The sequence below is a fragment of the Microcaecilia unicolor genome, chromosome 9 (assembly GCF_901765095.1).
Source record: "Microcaecilia unicolor chromosome 9, aMicUni1.1, whole genome shotgun sequence".
NCBI classification, from domain to species: Eukaryota; Metazoa; Chordata; class Amphibia; order Gymnophiona; family Siphonopidae; genus Microcaecilia; species Microcaecilia unicolor.
In genome coordinates, this window is record NC_044039.1 from 163,389,971 (window position 1) to 163,414,255 (window position 24,285).

Consider the following 24,285-nt stretch of genomic DNA (forward strand, 5'->3'; position numbering starts at 1 on the left):
GCCCACCCGGGCCTACCCTTAGCTACGCCACTATAAACAAACCTCTCATGAATCAAACAACTAGAGGCTGTACGGAGCTGGGCTTACCTTCCACAACTGCACTGAGGTGAACCCTTATACAGTTGTTTTTTAGACCAGACTCAAAGAAGTGTATTCAAGCAGTTTTTGTGTAAGGCAGGAAAAAGGATCTAGGATCCTGCTCTCATACCAGATGGCAAACCTCTTCCATTTAAAGTTATATGACCTATGTGGAATCCTTTCTGGAAACAAGCAAGACTCTAATGACTCCCTCATGCAGCTGAAAAGATGTCAACTCTACACTCTTGGCATCCAATCCGTGAGGGCCAGGGATTGGAGGATGGGATGCATGAGAGATCCCTCATTCTAAGGAATGAGGGTTGGAAAGCAGTCCAGCCTCCAAACAGGGGCGGACTCACCATTCGGGCAACCGGGCAGTGCCCGAGGCTCTGCCTGGATGCCCGCTGCTCTTCCTACTTCCACCCAATACCCTCCTGCTGCGGCCATCACTGCTAGTGCTACTGTTACAGCAGTGGCAGCAAAAACAGAAAAAATGTTTGTGACGCAGAGCCGCACTGTTCCTGCTCACGGCTGTCGGTCCCGCCGTCCTCTGACAGAATTTCCTGTTCCGGGGCAGAGCCAGTCAGCTGCGACCAGGAATAGTGCGGCCCTACGTCCCGTGATCTTCTTTTTCCCGTTTTTGTCGCCTCTGCTGAAACAGCAGCAGCAGCAGTGGTGGCCGCGGAATGGGAATATTGGGTGGGAGTGGGGAGAGCCTTGTGTGCCAGTGGCAGTGGGGGTGTCTGGTGGGGGGAGGGGTTGAGGCTGAAAAAAAAGATTGAGACACTGGATGGAGGGGGGAAGGGGACAGACGCTGGATGGAGAGGAATGGGGAGGGAGAATGGATGCTGGATGGAAGGAAGGAAGGAAGGAAGGAAGGAAGGAGAGAGGGGGCAGATGTCAGATGGAAAGAGAGGGCAGATGCTGGATGAGGAGAGGGGGCAGATGTCAGATGGAAAGAGGGAGTGGAGGGACAGACACTGGATGAGGGGGAGAGAAGGAATATATGCCAGATGGAAATGGGGAGAGGAGGGACAGACACCGGATGAGAGGGATAGAGGAGATAGACACCGGATGGAAGGAGGAGAGAGGATGGAGATGTTGGATGGAACTGGGCCTGAGTGGATGGAAGTGAGGGGAGAGAGAAGGGTCAGATGCTGGATGGAATGGTAGAGAAAGGGCAGCGGCCGGGCAGGGGGCCCAGACCACTCTCAGTCTGCCCCTGTCTCCACAGATCTTCAGAGGTTAACTCCAGAAGTAGAGGAAACCAGATCTGCCTCGGCAAATAGGGTGCAACGAGGATCATGGTTCCCCGGTCCTGCTTGAGATTCAGCAAGTCTTACCCACAAGAGGTATTGGAGGATACGCATATAGAAGACCCTTCTCTCCAGTGGAGGAAGGCATCTAATGCTAGTCTGTCATGCGACCTGAGCCTGGACCAAAATTGAGGGACTTTGTTGTTGAGGTGAGTAACAAAAAGATCCACAGAGGGAGTGCCCCATGTTCAGAGACCATGCATGAAGCTGCACAACCCTGCTTGATCTGTCTGCCAGTCTTTTCCTGCCAGGTACCATGCCCCGAGAAATGGCTCATTGCCAGTGTTGTGCAGTATCACATTTCAAGTAATATGTTACAGTAGTTAATTTTTCCTGGTAATTAAATAAGTGATTAACTAGTTATTAACTATAGTAACAGAATTACTATAAGTTAATTATTTTCTGCATTGGTAAAGATAATGGCATAAGGATAATTTGCGTTATACACTCCCATTCAGCAGTCTTCCTCTCTCTCGCTTCTCTTCTCTCACAATCTGGCATCCCTCATCCTCTCCATTTTCCTGAATCCGGCATCGATTCCTCCTCTCTGTCCCCCCTCCCCTGAAGCAGCTCTGCTTCTGTTGTCAAAAGCTACTGGTAAAGTTGCTGGAATCCTATATAGCAGAATTATCATCAGGTTTTCTGATTAACTTTGATTGCTTACATTTGTTACATAGTAACATAGTAGATGACAGCAGAAAAAAAGACCTGAATGGTCCATCCAGTCTGCCCAACAAGATAAACTCATATGTGGTACTTTTTGTGTATACCTTACCTTGATTTGTATCTGCCATTTTCAGGGCACTGACCGTAGAAGTCTGCCCAGCACTAGCCCCGCCTCCCAACCATCAGCCCCGCCTCCCCCCACCAGCTCTGCCACCCAATCTTGGCTAAGCTTCTGAGGATCCATCCATCAGTGTAAAATTAAGATCTTAAGTTGAACATCTGTGTCAATCTCCATTCCTCAAACTGGCACAGTATCTGGGACCATGTCCAAAATTAGTGGGAAAGAATCCAACATGGCCACCGCATCCATTCATGCTCAACTAAATGAATGCTCTGACATGAGACCATCCCACAACTCAACTTGTAGCTTAAAAATGCTCTAGCTTGCTGTGGGAAAGCCCAACAAGGGGGAAGAAGCTCACACAAATAGTACACTGCTTGTGTTTGGCTTTCATTCTTTTCACTCAATTGTTTGCTCAAGGTAAGAGTGCAATGTTATTACAGTTTGACCTTACTGCGGCCTTTGACATGGTAGATCATGACACTCTATTATATAAATTAAGTCTTTTAGACCTTACAAATAATGTTCTAACTTGGATAAAGGAGTTTTTGACTCACAGGCGTTATCAAGTTAAAATGATTCTTCTCACTGGAAGTCACCTTGTGGAGTTCCCCCGGATCTCCACTTTCCCCGACATTATTTAAATGTCTATATGACTTCATTTTGTCACAGCTATCTTACATTTGGTGCAAAGTTTTCTTTCTCATGCTGATGATATGTTTCTGTTATTGCATCATGTATTGAGAGAATTGAGAAATTACATCATGTATTGAGAGAATTGAGAAATTAAGTACTGCTCATGGCTTTAAACAAAGATAAAACTAAATTATTATGGCTAAATTGGGTGGATACACTTCCTATTTCTAAAATAGTACTAGATAATGGATTGTCCTTTGATATTTTATTTATTTAGGATTTATTTACAGCTTTTTTGAAGGAATTCACTCAAGGCGGTGTACAATAAGAATAGATCAAACATGAACAATAGGCAATTACAGCAGTAAAAATATTCAAACAACAATATAAAGTATGGCATGGTATACTACTTACAATGTCAACACATTACATAATAGAACATTTTAATTGATAGTGAGGGTTCTAAAAAGTACATGCTTGAAAACGTTTCTAAGGTACTGGGAGTCTATTTGGATACTACCTTACCTCTAGTTCCACAAATTAATTCAGTAGCATAATCATTTTGTTTTTTCAAACTTCATTTATTGAGATCCATCCGGTCTACATTTTTGGTAAATCATTTTGCAGTGTTGGTTCTATTGTTAATTCTGTCTCACTTAACTGTCACAATTTATATTGTTTTACTTTATCTTCTTTATGTGCTCAGTTACAAATATTACAAAAAACAGCAGCCAAATTGATTTTTAGTAAGAAGAGATAAGATCATGCAACTCCATGTCTTGCCCAATTAAACTGGCTCCCAGTGAAGGCCAGAATATTTTTCAAGCTGGCTTGTCTAGTCTATAAGATGCTTCATGGTTGTAGCCCTATTTAGTGAGATTGTTTGTTTTTCCATCTTCTTAGAGCAGGAAATCTCACGAATTTTTACTATCCATCATTAGTTGATGAAAGATTATAAGTTACCATTTCAATTGTCTTTTCCTTACCAGGTAGCTAAGTCCTGGTATTCTTAGCCCGTCCCACTCAGAACTTTACCAACATATTTAAGTTTTTGTAAAAATTTGAAGACTTACTTATTTCAGAAATTTTACGGTTAACATTATCCCTCTTTTCTATTCTTCATATTTTAATTTTGTAAACCGCTTTGAACCACTAGCTGGGAGTTGGTGGGCTATAAGAACCATGTCACATCATATCACATCCTCCCAGAGAGCCACCGCCCTCCAAACCCGCCTCAGATCGCCAGCAGTGGCAATGCTCTATTCAGGCCGTCTCCGGCCGACCCATGTCACAGGGCCTTTCCTCTGCTAGATCCCGCCCGCTGAAAACAGGAAGTCACATCAGAAGGGTGGGATCTGACAGAGTAAAGGCCGTGTGGCAGGGGTTGGCCAGTGCCAGCTGCTGGTTTTCTAAGGCAGGTTTGGAGGGTGGGGGCTCACAAGGAGTGAGAGTTAACTGGACTGGGAGGGGCTTTGTATGTTATTTTCCAAATAGTGTAAAACCCCCCCCACAAAACTGATGAATCAAACACTTTCAAAAGAGCACCAGCTTTAAGATAATGGTCATCTTTGTATGTGTGCAATTGAATTATTTGCTTCTCTACCCCAAAAATGCCATATAGGCTGATAAAAGACAGACATTTTTATTTCTGGCTGTAAGTATTTATCAGTCTTCAATAGGAGAACACTCCCAAATTTACAGACCTCCACAAATCCAACAATGCCCATAAAAACACAGAAAATATCATCAGAAAAGAACCATTTTGGCCCACATAGTCTGTCCATTTGTAACTGCCTGCTGTTTACTCACAAGTCTTACTAATTTCCTTATCCCCCTTACTCTACTACTAATTTCCTTGTGTGTCTGTCCCATCTACACTAGAATCCTGACAATTTTTGGATTTTATAACCTTTAAAAGTTATGTTCCAGGTATCCACCATCCATCCTCTCAGTGAATAAGTATTTTCTCACTTTGGTTTTACATATCCTATATAATAAAACTCACCCTCAACGTTCTGAGGACACTGACGTCACTGTCAGTTCCTCCGGGCACTTCCTTCCGGTTCGAAGGGTTCGTGGTGGTGAAGCCACTGAAATCACTGTGTTGGGGCCCCGCCCTCGCGTCAAACGTGATGACGTCGAGGGCGCAGCAATGGCGTCAGTGGCTTCACAACCAACGACTCAGCACATTGAAGGTGGCGTCGGCGTGTGTTGACGAGGTCCGCAACAATGGCGGTCAGTGCCTTCACAACGCCAAGGGGTGAGCAGGGAGGGGGGGGGGGGGTTCAGGAGGAAAACCTTGCTAGCGCCCGTTTCATTTGCGCCTGAAACGGGCATGTTTTACTAGTTTCAGCATAAACAATGTTTATTGTTTACATATTATTTATATGAATTTGTTGCATTCATATGTTCAAAAGTAACAGAAAAGTAATTACTCCAAATTGGTAACTGTAATCAGTAGTTTCCTAGATGGGTAATTAAATTAGCATACCTAATTGCTTTAAGCAGAGAAGTAAAAGTAGCTTTGATTCATTACTTTGGATGAGTAAATCAGCACAATACTGCCCATCGCCATAACCTGATTGCTTCCCAATATGTTGCGACTACAGCAAGACACTTGGTGAATACTCGGGGAGCAGATGCGAGGCCAAAAGGCAGGATGTGATATTGGTAATGGTGTTTCCCTACTCAAAATTGGAGGTATTTCCTGTGACTGGGATCTATCTGGATGTGGGTATAAGCATAGCCCAGTGTTTCCCCAAGTTGGTTCGATTCTGGAGTACCCCCTTACCAGTCAGGTTTTCAGAATATCCACAATGAATATACATGAAATAGATTTAAATACAATGGAGGCAGTCTACGTATATGCCTGAATCATGGGAAGTAGGGTGCCTAGGAAAACCATCTTGAATTTCTCTGACCAGATATTTGTTCAGGGTCTTTAGGTCTAGGATGGGATGAAATCTCATCTTCTTGGGCACCAGAAGTACATTAATAGAATTCCCTCCCTTCTTTCCCTGGTGGTATGGGATCAACCGCATTGGCCTGTAGAAGGGAAGATGGCTGATGGAGTGGCCTAGTGGTTAGAGCACCTGTCTTGCAATCCAGAGGTGACCAGTTCAAATCCCACTGCTGCTCCTTGTGATCTTGGGCAAGTCACTTAACCCTCCATTGCCTCAGGTACAAACTTAGATTGTGAGCCCTCCTGGGACAGAGAAATATCCAGAGTACCTGAATGTAACTCACCTTGAGCTACTACTGAAAAAGGTGTGCGCAAAATCTAAATAAATAATAAAATAATAATAAAAAGAGATTTCCTGTGCATTCACAGCCCAGTGGTGCGAGTTGAAATTTGACACCAGTTTAGGGTCTAATACCCCCTCCCCCCAGAAAACTTATAGAACCCACCAGTTGGAGGTTACAAGGGGCCATCTTGCATGGAAATTTTTTTTTAGCCCCCACCTCCCCCTTACAGGAAGGTAGTCTAGGGCAGTTATTTAATCACAGCTATGATCTCCTGGAGCCACTCAAAATCTTGTCCCTTGCTTTGACTGGGGAACTGGTTGGGCCTTCTTGGGACTCTGCACCCTAGGCCTGGAGCGGGGCCTCCTGGGATTGCTGGGAAGAGTGAGTCGTAGGAGCATATCTACACCTTTGAGAGTAGTAGGATCTCTTTTGTTCCCTACCTGGAAACCTCCGGGAAGTGAAAGTGCAGAAGGAGTAGGCCGAGATAAGAACTGATACCATGAAGTCCCTTTCTTGATGAGGTCTGTGACCTCTTCCACTTTGTCCCCAAAAAGATTGTCATCTTGGCAAGGGATGTCTGCCAGTTTTTCCTGAACCCTTGGCTCTAGGTCTGAGAAATGCAGCCAGGTGAGTCTGCGCATGACAACACCTAATGTAGAAATCCTGGATGCCACATCAAGTGTCATAGGTTGTCTGGGCTCAGTGCTTTCGACACTCCTACTTGGCTACTAACACATGGAATTCTGCATCTGTGGGTAAAGAGTCTGTAAACCCTGCTACACTGCTCACCAAGTTCCGCAAGTAAATGCTCATGTAGAGCTGGAAGGACTGTATATGGGAGCCAAGCTCAGAGGCTTGATAAACCTTTCTCCCAAAAACAGATGTGTAGGTCCTAGATCTCTTAGCCCTTTTGATAGTGGATTTGACTACCACGGAATGGTGTGGAAGCTATTGCTTCTCAAATCCGGGAACCTTCTGGATTCAATATTTAAGAGTCTGCTTTCCGAGGAACTAACTGCACAGAGAGAGGGGTCTCCCAATTCTTCAACTGTACCTGCCTCCGTGTTCCAAGCACAGGCACTGCCACAGCCTCCTTAGGGGGATCCTCATAATCAAGGATGCTCAAAATCTCAGCACTGGGCTTGTCCTTGACTTCCAAATCAAATGGCATGGCCTTGGCCATATCCCACAAAAAAAAAAAAAAAAACAGATGTAGAGTTCCTCTGGTGGGAACTTTCTCCTTTCTTGAGGTAGAGATGAGTCTGATAGAAGACCAAGAGATCCCTTCTCTGGTTCTACATCAGACATCCAGGAACAGTCTGAATCACACTCAGCAAGTACTCCTCTTGAGCAGGCTGAGTCAGTGTCTGCCTCAGACAACTAGACTGACATCTAGACTCTGGGCCAGAGTGCTGAGGAACAGGATCCATCCTGGACACCAAGGGAGCTTCCTCCTCCTGATGGGACTGTTGAACAGCTGACAAGTCCACGTTGACGTACTGGTGTCAATGCACAGCCAATAGACAAAGCATGGACCTTGAAGTTTGGATGGGGTGGACCTCAATGACGCCCTCGAGGTCTTAGCATCGTACTGAGCCAAGATCTGCTTTAACTCCTCCTGCAGCATGGCCCAGAGCCATTCTTTGGGAGCAGGCATCTGCAAAGGTGGGGCCAGTGTAGGCAACTCCACAGGGGGGCAATCCTCTCAGTGCCAATGCTTCTCAGGTACCAATGGTGCTGATAATCCAGAGTTCCTGGCACCATGCTTCAAGGGGGAATTGATGTTGGCACTTTTTTGCCTTCACTCAGTGCATGACATAGGGATCCCTCAGTGCTGACGAGGTCAATGTCAAATCCAGACAAGTCCTTGGGTGTTGGGTCAGATGCAGGTCGGTCCAATGAGGTCTTACCAGCACCCAATGTCAAGGTAGAGGGAGACCTCCTTGATCCCGGTGCACCCCTAGTGTTAGATGCAGCTCTGCCAGCCACAGGGATCAATGCCTCTGATGCTGAAGTCGATGAACTAGACTTAGAAGTACCAAAAAGTTTCTTGTGCTGAGCCTCTCTACTTTTGTGCGTCTTCTTGGGCTGGGCCCCTCTACTTTTGTGTCCTCTTCTGCATTTTAGAACAGAGATAATACAAACCCACATTTCTAAATGGATGATTGATCATAAACTTAAGCTTAATACAGATAAAACCTATTATGGGTTGGAGGGAAAATTTCCTTTACCAAATTCCAATTTGGATGAAAAAGCATTTTATTACAAACTGCTGTACGCAGTCTAGGAGTTTGGTTAGATTCTGTTTTAGACGGTCAGTCACAGGTGAAACACAATGTCCCCGTATTTGCTCAATTACATTTTCTACGCCAGATCCGCCCATTTCTTTTCATGAACAATTTGCAAAAGCTAATACTAGCCTTTATCCATTCTAGGAGCGACTATTATAATTTTTTTCTTTTTAGGTATATCACAGTTGCTATCATCTCGTCCACATCTACTACAGAATTCAACTAGTAAGAATTTTTGGTAAAACTAAATATGACAGGGTTTCTCCTTTGCTGTGAGAACTTCATTAGCTACCAGTTTTGATTTTAAGGTTTTATGTTTGGCTTTTAGAAATTTATATGTAGAATCTCCTTTTTATCTGTCAAAATTATTGATAGCCCATCCTTGTTCAATTTCTACTCAACAGATTAATATGAATAAGCTTGAATTGTCTTTACCTTCCTCTGTTAGAATGTTTTCCTTAAAAAAAAAAAAAAAACATTTTAGTTATGCTATTCTATCAATGTGGAATTCATTACTGTTATCTATTTGGTGTGAAACTGATCATTTAAAAAAATACAAATAAAAACGAAGGCCTGGCTGTTTGATAAATATTTAAATAATTGATCATGCTTTATATTCTTCTTTTCTACTTCTGAATTGCATGAGATCATTACTTTATGTCACTCGGACTCTTATTGTAAACCTATCTTGAGTTCCAGGTATAAGTAATTCGTTGTTGTTGATGGTCAGGTCCTAGACACAGCAAATTCCAATTGTGTCAGTCACAGAAAAGGTTTTGCTGCACCTAGTACACTTCTTAAAACCCCTGGGAGTTTTAAGGGACATTGGTGGGAAAAACAGGCTGAGAATAAGAAATAAAGAAGTAAAATAATGAAGGGAAAAAGTCCCGCATATCACTGGGAAGGCACCACGATGGTTATACTGCTACATTTTATAAAAGGTTTAGTGGGGAAGTGGGAAAATTGCTGTTGAGGGTAGGGTTCCTAGGGGGTGAAGGCACCAAGAAGGTAGAAAAAAAAAAAGCAGTGCCAAGGACAGCCAAGATGACTGCTCTGCTTCATGGACAAAACAAGACTGCTGGTCCTGTGTGCTAATGCTTGGGTAGGAAGGCACCCATGCATACTTGCTATAGTGTTGCCAAAGGCTTTGAGATTTTTTCTTGAATATTGGGCAGCGTCCGTGCCGGGGCTTCATCGGATGACGTCACCCATGTGTGATACACAATGTCCTGCTTAACCTTGGAGAAAGCATTTTACAACTTTATTCCCCAATATAGCATATAAAGCTTATAATATGTTTGTTATACTCTTATTTTTCATGTATGAATTTAGACAATTCATGAACATTTCCTTAATAAAACAGAGGTCTTTATAAGGTGACTTTCACAATAAAAAAACCCCAACAATTTATGAATTTCCTATCAGGAATTACAAGTCCCTCGTTCAACCTATGGCTTATAAACAAGATACACAATGACCTTATATCAGCTCTCAGATGGGACTCACAGAGGAGTGGATTTCAGATGGCAGTACCTGTTCTCAAAATGGTCTCAAAGTTACTTAAGTGAACTAAAAACTTATGCTCCACAACCTAATACTGTAACATCAAAGCATTTCAAGTGCTACTCATCAAACTGGCTATGTCTGAAGTACTGCTTTGGTGAAATACTGCATAGGACTTTGATAGAAGCAATGCTACCAGCAGCATTTTACAAGGACAGGCCTGGGAAAGTTACCAGGCACTATTCTCTCTTACCCTAGCTGAGATAATATTTAACCCTCTCTCTGACCTCATGTGCAACTTTCTTTAGTCGCCTTACTTTCTAACTCTTCTTACTCTATTACCTATCTATATATTCCATCTTTGCTTTACCCTTCACTATCAATTAAAATGTTCTATTACATATTGTGTTGACATTGTAAGTAGTATACTATGCCATACTTCGTATTGTTATTTGAATATTTTTACTGCTGTAATTGACTATTGCTTATGTTTGATCTATTCTTACTGTACACCGCCTTGAGTGAACTCCTTCAAAAAGGCGGCAAATAAATCCAAATAAATAATACACAGCAACAACCTACATAATAAGTGGGACATCATATCCGTAGAGTAGTATGATCAGCATTTTTAAGATAACCAAACCCATACTCATTAGGCACATTTTACATAAGACTTATCACCTACTTAAAAAGACTGCAAGATCAATGTCCAAGCAAAGTATCTGTCATGTAGCCAAAAGTTTACTTTAATAGAAGCATCTTTCACATGTTTTTCGCTGGTCAAAGCTTTGGGTTAGTCTAGCTAGGTCCTGGACTGGATTTGTGTTTTACATTTATTACTTGCCTTTTCTAAAGATGAGCTCAAGGCAAGTTAAATTCAAGTACATAAGTTATTTCCCTGCCCAAATGTGCCCACAATCTAAGTTGTACCCGAGATCTTGCCTTTCTATATGAGGTATGTTACTGCCATCTGTGACACTAGAACATGCAGCCTTATTAAAAAGCAAATAGACAAAATAAGGAAATGATAGTAAAGACAATGAATTACCTGAACCTATTTCTGTAAACCATGAAGAAGCAGAACTTAAGTTGATGGTCTCAAACTGTACAACCTGATTTGATTCCAAACCTCTGCTAACTGCTACACAGACCATTGGATATTCCTGCTCAGGTATCACAAGCATTTCAAACACTTTCAAAGGATTTGGCAAAGGAAAATCAAAGTGCTGAAACAAAAATAAAAAGTTCAGTTAGTTTTAATCAAGCAAGTTGCTATCTATAACAGATGCTCTCCCAACAGGATAACAGTCCACATACAAGGGTGATGTCATTGACAGGGGCACAAAACTGAGCACTCTTTCAAAGCTTCTTTAATGCTCAAACTAAATACGTGCAGGATTCCCCTTGTCATCACATGGGTTCCCTATGTCTTATATAGTAGTTCTTGGTAGGAAACCATCTCTTAGGGGAGGAAGACAAGAATGCATGGACTACTATCCTAGTTTGAAGCAGACAATTTTCTCGACCATATGACCTCCTGAAAACCTTTAGCATGTTCGGTACTACCCAATGCACTAGAAAATTTATAAGGTAAAAACCTTTTCTTACGCTGACCAGAGGATTCCAAGTGTAAAGTCTCTCTCATTATATTACATCTGAACTTAAATCCCGTTACCACCTTTCAATTCTAAGCGGGTTACAGACAAAAAAAAAAGAGAGACCAGAACAGAACTCTGGCAATTACATAAACCACTTAAAAATTAACAAAGCCAGCTTATAATACATATTTCTTAAATAAGAAAGTTTTGATCTTCTTTTTAAACAGAAGACATGACTGTGAAAAGAAAAACATTCCACCAATATCCTTCCACAATCTTGCGCTTGAACAGCCAAAGATTTTACCCTTAGCAGAAGGAAAAGTGAAAAAATTAGCGCCATCACATCTCCTAGTTCTAAAAGGAGCTGCAAAGCAAACGTGGATGAACAAATAGCTAGAAACTGAGCCTTGTAATGTTTTAAAAAGAAGCTAATTTAAAAAGCACTCTAGCTTCAACTGGTAACCAGTGAAGTTTAATGTAAAATGGGGAAACACTCTCAAATTTAGATAGCCCAAAGATTAGTCGAATTGCCATATTTTGCACGGTTTGAAGCCTCTTCAGTAGACTCTTCCTGCAACCCAGATAAACTGAGTTGCAAAAATCCCGGGATGACAGTAATAACGCATGCACTAAGTGCTCATATTGGTTGATTTAAAATTTTTTTTGAATAAAGTGCAGTTTTCTCATTAAGAAGGAACATATTTTAAATGATGTATTGACTTGTGCTTTCAAGGAGATGGAACTGTCTACTTGAATTCCCAAGATCCTAACAAAAAAAACAAAAAAAAACTTGTATTCAACTTGATTAATAGCCTTAGGAATTTGCTCTGGGTTAGTACTGAAACATATAAATTTCATTTTTTCTGTATTAAGCTATGGGCATGCATCCATTTTTCTAACAAGTTAATACAATGTTGAACCTTGGGAAAATCAATGTTAAAGACAGATGGAATTTGGATCAGCAAAGAAATGTCATCAGCATAAAATAAAACCATTTCTGTCTAACAATGAGCCCAAAGGGGAGAAAGGGGAGAGCCTTGTGGCACACCACACGGATTTATTCCAATTAAAAGATAAATCTGCAAACAATTTAACCCTATACGATCTACCAACTCAAAACATCCCCCATAAATCCTCAAGATTTCATAAAAGGAGAGTATGGTTCACTAAATCAAAGGCTGAAGATAAGTCAAATTGGAGTAACAATGCACTTTTCCCTTTGCTCAACAGTGTTTGAACATGATCTAAAAAACAGCACAACTGTCAATCAAGGTCATTGTTGCTGACGTCTGTGCATTGCTCGTCAGTGCCCTGTTCCTCCTTCTAAACCTACTAAAATTACCTGCAGTTCTAGTCAGTGACCTGTGGGGTCACTATAGAGTGGTGGAGGCCAAGCTGGTGATGTCATCAGAGCTGAGCACTTCTTAAATTGGCTTCTGAGTGTGCTCAGTGTTCTGGCAATTTATCCTTGATTAAGCCCAGGTCTGCTAGTTCCAACTACTGTTTCTTTGCGAGGCTGTGGCCTGAAGCTTTGCCCACAGCTTTCTCCATATGCTGTGTTCCAGTGGAAGTCTGCTTCCAAGCCTGGTAGTCCTGAGGTGTAAAAGCTATGCCTACAGCTTTCACCTTTTGCTCTGTTCCTGTAAAGCCTGCTTTCAAGCCTGGATGTCCTGAGGAGTAAAGCCTTGCTCACAGCTTTCACCTTATGCTGCGTTCCAGTGGAAGTCTGCTTCCAAGTCTCGTTGTCCTGAGGAGTAAAGTTTTGCCTTCAGCTTTTACTTTGCCTGCCCTGGGAGCGCCGGCACGGGTTTTGCTATTTCACTTCACCAGCCCTGGGAGAGTCAGCTCAGGGCCTTGATACTTTATGGTACACTTTGCTGCATCCAGTGTTGAGAGAGGTAACTAGGCTGCTTATGTTTGAATTCCCTACACAGCTAGGCTGTTCTATTTACCTTATTTTATGTTCATATTTGCCTTGCTCCAGCTAGGTTAGACTGTGTAGTTAGGCTGCTTGTTTTCTTTCTGTGCCGTTTGGCTACCCTGTTAGTCTTATGTTTTGCTACTATTAAAATTGCCTCAGTTCATCTCCACTTGTGGTCTAGTCTGATTCTTTGGAGTACTCTTAGTTCTGAGGGGACTCGGTCTACCCAGAGGTGGTTGGGTGAGTCTCATGCAGCCACCTCTGGGCCAAGAGCTCACAAACATCACAGGAGGCGCAGATAAAGAAGGCCAAGAGGGATTATGGAAAAAAGATAGCAGTAGTGGCAAAAAACATAGTAAAAAATTTTTCGGTATATTAAAAGCAGGAAGCCGGCAAAAGAATCGGTTGGGCCGCTGGATGACCGAGGGGTAAAAGGGGCGATCAAGGAAGACAATGACATAGCGGAGAGATTGAATGAATTCTTTGCTTCGGTCTTCATGGAGGAAGATTTGGGTGGGATACCGGTGTCGGAAATGGTATTTCAAGCGGACAAGTTGGAGAAACTTACTGACTTCACGGTAAACCTGGAGGACGTAATGGGGCAGTTCAGCAAACTGAAGAGTAGCAAATCTCCTGGACCGGATGGTATTCATCCTAGAGTACTGATAGAACTGAAAAATGAGTTTGCGGAGCTACTGCTAGTGATATGCAATTTATCCTTAAAATCGAGCGTGGTACCGGAAGATTGGAGGGTGGCCAAGGTAACGCCGATTTTTAAAAAAAAGTTCCAGGGGAGATCCGGGAAATTATAAACCGGTGAGTCTGACGTCGGTGCCGGGGAAAATGGTAGAGGCTATTATTAAAAACAAAATTACAGAGCACATCCAAGGACATGGATTACCGAGACCAAGTCAGCACGGCTTTTGTGTGGGGAAATCTTGCCTGACCAATTTTCTTCCATTCTTTGAAGGAGTAAACAAACGTGGACAAAGGGGAGCCGGTTGACATTGTGTATCTGGATTTTCAAAAGGCGTTTGACAAGGTAACTCATGAAAGGCTACAGAGGAAATTGGAGGGTCATGGGATAGGAGGAAAAGTCCTATTGTGGATTAAAAACTGGTTGAAGGATAGGAAACAGAGAGTGGGGTTAAATGGGCAGTATTCACAATGGAGAAGGGTAGTTAGTGGGGTTCCTCAGGGGTCTGTGCTAGGACCGCTGCTTTTTAATATATTTATAAATGATTTAGAGATGGGAGTAACTAGCGAGGTAATTCAATTTGCTGATGACACAAAGTTATTCAAAGTCGTTAACTCACGACAGGATTGTGAAAAATTACAGAAGGACCTTACGAGACTGGGAGACTGGGCGGTTAAATGGCACATGACGTTTAATGTGAGCAAGTGCAAGGTGATGCATGTGGGAAAAAAGAACCTGAATTATAGCTACGTCATGCAAGGTTCCACATTAGGAGTTATGGACCAAGAAAGGGATCTGGGTGTCGTCGTCGATAATACACTGAAACCTTCTGCTCAGTGTGCTGCTGCGGCTAGGAAAGCGAATAGAATGTTGGGTAATATTAGGAAAGGTATGGAAAACAGGTGTGAGGATGTTACAATGCCGTCGTATCGCTCCATGGTGCGACCGCACCTTGAGTATTGTGTTTAATTCTGGTCACCGCATCTCAAGAAAGATATAGCAGAATTGGAAAAGGTGCAGCGAAGGGCGACTAAAATGATAGCGGGGATAGGACGACTTCCCTATGAAGAAAGTCTAAGGACGCTAGGGCTTTTCAGCTTGGAGAAGAGATGGCTGAGGGGAGACCTGATAGAGGTATATAAAATGAGTGGAGTGGAACAGGTGGATGTGAAGCGTCTGTTCACGTTTTCCAAAAATACTAGAACTAGGGGGCATGCGATGAAACTACAGTGTAGTAAATTTAAAACAAATCGGAGAAACTTTTTCTTCACCCAACGCATAATTAAACTCTGGAATTCGTTGCCAGAGAACGTGGTGAAGGCGGTTAGCTTGACAGAGTTTAAAAAGGGGTTAGACGGTTTCCTAAAGGAGAAGTCCATAAACCGCTACTAAATGGACTTGGGAAAAATCCACAATTCCAGGAATAACATGTATAGAATGTTTGCATGTTTGGGAAGCTTGCCAGGTGCCCTTGGCCTGGATTGGCCGCTGTTGTGGACAGGATGCTGGGCTCGATGGACCCTTGGTCTTTTCCCAGTGTGGCATTACTTATGTACTAATGAGGTTACTAGAACCATGAGCTCGATGGAGTCCCCTGCTGCCGTCTCGCTCCTCGAGGAGGTAGCGGGAAGAGTACTCTAATTATCTGAGGCTGTGGTCACCCTTGCCCATCGGCTGGATTCACAACAGGAGGCGGCAGCTAGGTCTAGGGCCTCTCCATCCAGTATGGGCAGTGGTAGCCATATTAAGGTACCAACCCCACCTCGTTTTTCTGGGGATCCTACTGAATGCAGAGGCTTCTTTAACCATTGTCTAATTGTTTTCTCTCTGCAGCAGAGAGATTTTCCTGATGATAGGACTAAGATAACTTACATTCTGTTACTACTCTCTGGAACTGCGTTGGCTTGGGTGCCCCTGTTGTGGGAATGCTGGGAACCCATTTTGAACAACTTGTCTGAATTTTTTGCTGTGTTCAAACGGATTTTTGGAGAACCTGGAAGAAATGCTGTAGCAGCATCTGAGGTACTCAGGATACAACAGGATGAACGCAACCTGAACACTTATGCCGTTCAGTTTTGCTATTTGGTGACTGAATTACAATGGGAGAATCGTATCCTGTCAGCCATCTTTTGGTGGGGACTTGCCTCACGCATTAAGGATGAGTTGGCTGGCAGGGATCTTCTGGAGGAGTTGGATGCTTTAATTGATGTATGTGCTAAAGTGGACTATAGGTTTAGGGAGTGAGCTCATGAGAGTCCGTCTCTTCAGGCCTTTGGTCGCAAGAGTCCCGTCCCCAAACCTCCTACAAGTCCCTCACCCAACAAGAAAATAGAAGAATCTATGCAAGTAGACTGGACAGTTGTATCCCCTCAGAAAAGGAAACACCGGTGTCAAAAGAATCTAAACCTGCAGTGCAGGGGCGCTAGCCATTTTGAGAAAGAACGCCCGAGGAGGCTGGGGGAAAAGACCCAATCTAGCCCACACCGGGGAAGCGGGGTTAAGCATAGGAAGCCTAGCTCCCCAGACTCAAGTATCTGTTCCAGTAAGCTTCCAGACTCCATCCGGTTTGGTCTCCATCACTGCTTTAGTTAACTCTGGGTCAGCAGGGAATTTTAATGATGCCCAATTTGTTGCTGCCCATAAAATCCCCACTAGAGTCCTTGACCAGCCCATACCCATTACCTCCACCTATAGTATGGTCCAAGTAACGGTTAGAAAAGTGATGGAAGGGTTGTTAATGGTTCAGGGGCTTTACACCTAGAGAGCATCTCCCTACACATTTTATCCAAAGCCACCCATCCTGTAGTCCTAGGATTGCCCTGGATTAGCATCCATAATCCTCAGTTCCACTGGGAATCCGGTCAACTTGTATCCTGGGGGGGCAGAGTGTAGAAACAGATGTCTGGAACCGGTGCAGCCTCGACCACCACCACCACCACCCAAGCTAGAGGTAGCTCAAGTGGCCTTGCCTTCAGGGTTGCCTGAGGAGTATGCATCTTTCATGGACATCTTCTCCAAGAAAAAAAGCGGAACTACTACCGCCACATAGACCTTAGGATTGCCCTATTGAACTGGAACCCAGCATGACGCCCCCTTGAGGTGTAGTATACCCTCTTTCCAGGACCGAAACTAAGGCTATGAGTGAGTACATCCAAGAGAACATGGTTAACGGCTTCATCCACCCGTCCACATCCCCAGCAGGAGCCGGATTCTTTTTTGTAGAGAAAAAGGACGGGAGCCTTCGCCCATGCATTGACTACTGGGGACTTAATGCCATCACGATGAAGAACCGCTATCCACTTCCACTCATCAAGAAACTGTTTGATTGCCTCCAGGGGGCCCGGATATTCTCCAAGTTGGACCTCTGGGGGGTGTATAATCTTATCAGGATTGTGAAGGGGACGAGTGGAAGATGGCGTTCAACACGCGTGATGGTCATTAAACGTAACTGGGCTGTTTGGGCTCACTAATGCCCCTGCAGTGTTCCAAGCATTCGTGAATGAAGTCTTTCGGGACCTGCTTCAAAGGTGTGTCCTCGTCTACTTGGATGACATCTTAATCTTCTCCAAGTCTCTCGAAGAGCATTTGTCCCAAGTGAAAATGGTACTACGAAGGCTGCGGGAGAACCAGTTATATGCGAAACTGGAAAAATGCATCTTTGAGGTGAAGGAATTGCCATTCCTGGGGTATATCATCTCTGATGTTGGTCTTCAAATGGACCTGAGTAAAGTAAAGACGGTAGTGAATTGGCCTCCCCCTACTTCATGGAAGGCGCTGCAACTCTTTCTTGGGTTTGCCAATTACTATCGCCAGTTCATACCCCACTATTTGACATTGGTCAGCCCGCTGACCGCCCTAACCCAGAAAGGGGCTGATCCTCAGCATTGAGAGGAAGAGGCCGTTAGGGCTTTTGACCGGCTCAAGCAAGCATTTACCAAAGCTCCATTGCTGCAACACCCCAACCCTACCTGGCCATTTTTGGCGGAAGCGGATGCCTCTTTGGTTGGGATAGGAGCCATCTTGTCACAGTGTACCCCTGGAGGAAAATGGTGATCCTGTGGCTATTACGTTCGCAAGTTCTCTCCAGCGGAGCGCAACTACACCATAGGTGACCAAGAACTGCTTGCCATCAAACTAGTGCTCCAGCATTGGGGTTATCTTCTGGAAGATTCTGATAACCCCTTCACAGTCCTCCTGGACCCCCAAAATTTGGCCTATCTGAAAGAGGCCAAACAACTCAACACGAGACAGGCCCAGTGGGCCCTATTTTTTGCACAATTTCGTTTTATTTTGAAGTTTCGCCCAGCTCAGCAAAATGGTCGGGCAGACGCCCTGTCCAGATTGTGGGAAGGCGAAGAATGTGAAGAAGGACCACAAATCATTATTGATCCGATCAGGATTGAAGTGGCAGCTCTTCAGGCGGGAACACTCCTGTGGTACCCAAAAAACTACAAAGAAAAATATTAATGTGGGGCCACAATTCTCGCTTTGCAGGTCATCCTGGAGTTAAAGGAATTTGGCAAATCATTGCACGGAACTACTGGTGGCCATATTTGAAGACTGATATCTGTGAATATGTAACGTCTTGTTCAGTATGCGCCCAATGCAAGAGTGAGCATAGCCGACCATGGGGGCTTTTACAGCCATTGGCCATTCCTGATCAACCATGCATGCATACAGCAATGGACTTTGTGACCGATCTACCTGTGTCCGATGGTCACACTGCGGTTTGGGTGGTCGTTGATCGCTTTAGTAAGATGGGACATTTCATAGCTTTACCAAAATTACCCACAGACGCCGAATTAGCTAAACTCTATCTACGAGAGGTGATCCGGCTCCATGGGTCCCTGAATCCATTGTCTCAGATAGAAGACCTCAATTCGTGTCCAGGTTTTGGAGGGGTCTGAATCGAATACTACAAACTAAGTGCTATCTCATTTCAGGATACCACCCACAAGCAAATGGGCAAACTGAACATAGCAACCAGTGCCTAAAAGCATATCTCCACATGTATATCTCTTCAGCCCACGACAACTGGTCTGAGTTACTACCATGGGCCGAGTTTTTCTACAATAACCACACCAGCGACTCCATGGGTAGCACCCCCTTCTTGTTTATGGTCAACATCCTAGGATTCCTAACCCAGTGCCCATATCTTCCGATTTACCAGCATTAAAGAAACTGCAGCAGCACCTTCTGAAACTATGGAAATCCGCAAAGGAATCTCTACTTAAAGCTTCTAAGCAGTTCAAAGCCCAGGTGGACAAGAAGAGACACCCAGAACCAGACCTGAAAGCAGGAGATTTGGTGTGGCTCTCTACACAGAATCTGAGGCTCCGCACTCTGTCCTCCCAGTTTGTTCCTAAGTTTATTGGCCTTACCCTGACGGGTTAACTCTGTTACCTATCAACTAAAACTTCCCTGCTCTCTGCGGGTATATAACACCTTCCATATTTCCCTGCTCAAACCTATAGTATTAAGGGCCGGTCAGAAAAGTCTCCTAGACCCAAATACTGTTCAGGTGAATCCCGACGACGAATTTGAGGTTTCAGCTATATTGGATTCCTGAGTCAGCAGGGGGGCCCTGCAATTTCTAGTAGCATAGAAGGGCTGTGGACCAGAGGAAAATTCTTGGGAGCCTGCGAGCAACGTACGTATGTGCTCCGGTACTGGTACAAAAATTCTTTATTAAGTTTCCCTGTAAGCAAGGAGCCCGCGGGGGGGGGGGGGGGGGGGGGGGGGGGAGGAGAAGTACTGTCACGGTCATTTGCAGCTGACAGATGAAACAGTTGAGGTTACACCAATTTCATGAGGAATTTGGAAAGGAACATCCTTAACCATATCTGAATGAACCACATTGAGTAGCCTAATACTGTTGGGTGACATGAATAAATTGTGTAGCATGTAGCAACTGGGATCTTCAAGGTCTACTGGACCTGAATCACATAGACATGCTATAGGAAGGACATGAGCTGTCTTGATTCATCCTTATTCTTCATACATCAAGGCCAAGGTCCTTCCTGTGAAGAGAAAAGCTTTTATCCATGTCGTAGCCAGCAAAGTTCTGATAACTTCGGATGGGATTTATGGCAATTCAAAAAGAAACCCTATCAATATCAGGATTCAGACAGTTTTGCACATGGATTCATCTTCCCCTTTCAAGATGCCTTTTCTACAAGATAGCTAGGGACACTCAAGCCTCTCCCCGGAAGTCTATAAAGATAAAATCCTGTAGTACTGATGCAAGACCAAATGGCAATATCTGGCACTAAAGATGGTGCACTCTTCTTACAGTGACTGGAATGTATCTCTATGAGGGTATACGCATCCTAGAATATATCCTGGAATTTCAGGGATTATGGCTGGTACCATTGCGAAAGGAACACAATGGCCAGAAAATTCACTAAGCTTATTAGATATTTTTTCATGGTTCTTGGGGCTAGAATGGAGCCAAGTCATCGTGACGTTCTGGGAATGAGGAAGTATTTGGAGTAAAATACCTTCCTTTTCTCCTACTGTGGAGGTGCAGATTCCATTACTCTGGTATTCAAAAGGTAGAAAAATGGTAGATAATATATATCCTGATAAGAAGAAAGATACCAGCAACAACTCAGCAGGTAATATGATGGGGTTCTTAATATGCATAATTTTTAATCTCTGTATAACTGTACAGACTGTCTGAAGCCAATGATTTGTGAAAAAACTCACTGTGCCTGTGACAGGGATATTCTTCAAAATATAAAATGTAAATGGTAAAGTGTCATAGTTTTGATATATCGCCTTTCCGTGGTACAACCAAAGTAGTTTGCATATATTATATATAGGTACTTTCTGTCACTAGTGGACTCACAATCTAAGTTTTGTACCTAGGGCCCAGGAGGGTTAAGTTACTTGCCCAGAGCCACAAGGAGCAGGATACTGGAAATGTAATTGATCCAGGGTTACTGTTAGGCATGTTTGGGCCCAGGGCAGAAATTTTAGAGGTCCCCCAAAGAAAATGCAAAAGCATGCAAATATTAATATTTCTAAACGTATACTCAGCTCCAAGCTTCAGAGTAATATAGTTGTCTATTCTGTAGGCACATAACATGCTCAACTCAGCTCAAAGATTCAAACTAAAGTGCTTAGATTAAATACGGTCGTCTAGCCTGCAGTCACATATCTCGCTCTAGGCAATCCCCCAGACTTATACATACTTTTCTTCATTCATAAAAAGGTTGGCCACCGAGGGAGCCATCATTGCTCCCTTGGCTATACCAGTCAGCATCCAGCCAGTGTCTTGGACCTCTCTCCCATGAATGCCTTTCCAATGTATCAGCGGAGGCTGGCAAAAGCATCCTGTAAGCCTGTGAATGCAGTAGTCTTGGAAACTCCTCCTTGAGCCCTAGATTTTCTCCTGTAGAATAGGCATTGGTACTGGCTGAGAAAGCGGTGTGGACGCAGCCCAAGTTATAGCCTGTGTAGGAGTAGGAAACCTTGAAGGCTCTCAATGAGAAATAAGTTGGAGAGAAGGTGAGCAGTCAGTGCGGCATGGACGCTTTCCGTGCATCGATGTCGGATGTAGGGGAGGTGTGGACAGAATGCCTGGAGGGAGAACGATAGCGATGCTTGTTAGGCTTTTTAAGCTGCAGGTCTCTCGATGAATGCAGCATGGATGACAAGGATAGAGTCCTTACATGTTGTGGTACCAAGCCCGATGTCAGACCATCTCAGTGTTGTGTTAGTGCACCAATGTTGATGTTGCCAAGTGCTGAATCCCCTACCATGCTTGATGTGGATGCTGATGTCAATGCAGAACCAAAAAGTTTTTCACGTTGGACTCTGCAGGCTTTAAGAGTCCTTTCTTGCATGCACAGGCAGAAGCCACACCGTATGTTACGGTGCTCCTGACCCAAGCACTGAACACACCAGTTATGGAGGTCTGTGGCTGAAATAGTCCTATTGCATCGAGCACACTTCTTAAAGCCACTCAGTACCCTCTTTGACATGGAGGGGAAAAAATGACTGATACAAGGTCGAAAGGCTCAATAGCCCGGGGGAGCTCAGGCAGTCGCGTACCAAAATTTGGTCAATGCTTCCCATGCAAAAGAAAAGCTCAGAAGCCCCAAAGGCTGAAAATTGAAGAATAATATTAAAAAGGAATAAACTGAACAAATTAACACAGACAAAAAGAATATGAAGGAAAAATATCTCGAAAAAGGGAAGGCACCATAAAGGCAAGAGTTTGACACACTGAGGAGACATTAAAAAAAAAAAAACAACCAAACAAAAAAACCCACATCTCTGCTTCACGGAAAACAAGACTGCTGGTCCTGTACTTGTGTGTCGGGTGGGAAGGCACCCCACATGCACGGAGGAGGCACTGCCTCAAAGATTTAAAGTGACAGTGCATCTGGAATTGTCTTCATTGGGCTCCATGGATAACGTCATGCACATGTGAGAATATTATGCTTGCTTATCCTTGGAGAACCTTTATTTAAAAGCTTCCCAATCAACTCAATTTTTAATATACAGTAAAAGGCTAGAAATCCGTGAATCTGGAACCCTACAAATTGCGATATTCGGACTGCCCAAGAATCTGGACTATACATTCTCCCTCCCTCCGTTCTCAGTCCTATCCGCGGCTTTGTCTCACTTCCCCGGTGTACAATACCTTTTCAGAAGTCGTCTGTGCTGCAGCACAAGCAGCCGCCTTACTCACAGGCGGCCACTGGCCTGCACCAGGCCCAGGCCTTTCCCTCTGACCCATCCCGCTCCTCTGAAAACAGGAAGTTGCATCAGAAGGAGTGGGAGGGGTCAGAGTGAAAGGCCCAGTACAGGCCGGAACAGCCTGTGAGTTAGGCTGCCATTGGTGCTGCAGCACAGAAAACTTCTGAAAAGGTACTGTACACTGGGGGAGCGAGAAAAAGATGTGGGAAGGGCCAAGGAAAAAAGAGGAGGCATAGCTACGGGGGTCTTGGGGGCCTGCACCTAGATTTGAATTTTAAAACTATTGCCCGAGAATCCAGAAAATCCGGACTGACCCAATCCCCAAGCAGTCCAGATTTTTGGGCTTGTACTGAACTCCTCCTCCCCCCCCCAACCAATACTGCTATACAACATAAGAGCAAATGAAAAATACAATTTCTAAAATGTCAAGAACACTAACTAGGGCACTAAAAAAATTCATGTTAAACTGAAGTGACACATTATGGAAAGTAGGTGAAAAACAGCCAGAAAAGAAACAGTTTATGCTCAACTAACAAAACTACATCCTTTGGGAAATGCTGAGAAAAACTGAGGGACCTTGACAGATAACATACTGTTTATGCTCAGTTTTTAGCATTAAAAAAAAAGTTTTGAGAAAGTGATCTAAGGCTGCCTTTGAAATCATCCATATGTTACATGACATTGATTCTTATATTTTGCAATTACAATGAAGAACAGGCATACCCTGCGAGCAAACAATGCAAAATCAAATAGAACATGTACAATTATTAGGCTAAAAATTTCCTAAAAAGAAATGTTTTTAAAAATTTCCAAAAATAAAAGTTTTTTAAAAACTTTCTAAAACAGCATAACTAGTAATTCTAATATTTGAAGGAATACCAGATAGCTGTTGCCTGATATAAAAGACTGACCAAAAAACTTCTCAGACTTAATGCTACTGGGAGTAGAATAGTGAAGTTGGAGATAATCTCAGAGGTCTTTCGTTTTAGTGGCAATTTGGACCCAATGTGACAAGTAGACTGAAGTTAACCCATGGAAAATCTTCACAACCATTGTGTACACCTTAAACTGAACATGTGTCTCCACTGTCAACCAGTGAAGATCCAATAGCAGAGGTGTAATTTTATCACTTTTATGAGATGTGGAGGACCTTTTATCTTGCTTACCCTTGGAGAATACTTAGCATAAACAGCTGCAGGTTAGATAAACACAATTTTAAAGAAGGGTTATTTTCTTGAATTATGATAAAATCTATTAAAAATGATAGCCTGTAATACTGAATAATTTGACATTTTTGTAGCTCCATAGCTCTTAGGCCTATCAGTGCACTTTGTGCAAGTGCCTTGGGATCAAGCCATAAATCCAGGAACATTTTGACCTCAGCAGAGAATATTTTGGCTACGCATGTGAATCTTTATGACTGCTTATGTAAGATTTAGTTTCACTACCACCCTTTATAACCCAGCAAACACTGACTGGATGTTTATTCACCATATTAGCACT

The 24,285-nt window shown here is 43.4% G+C and overlaps 1 protein-coding gene across 1 annotated transcript in view; it reads right to left on the reverse strand.

Moving 5' to 3' along the window:
• MAP4K5 (mitogen-activated protein kinase kinase kinase kinase 5) overlaps positions 1-24,285 on the reverse strand; it is a 354,391-nt gene that overhangs the window by 27,692 nt on the left and 302,414 nt on the right. Inside the window, exon 28 of the mRNA XM_030214063.1 lies at positions 10,906-11,083. Coding sequence (XP_030069923.1) covers positions 10,906-11,083 — 178 coding nt within the window. The remainder of the gene's footprint in view (positions 1-10,905; positions 11,084-24,285) is intronic.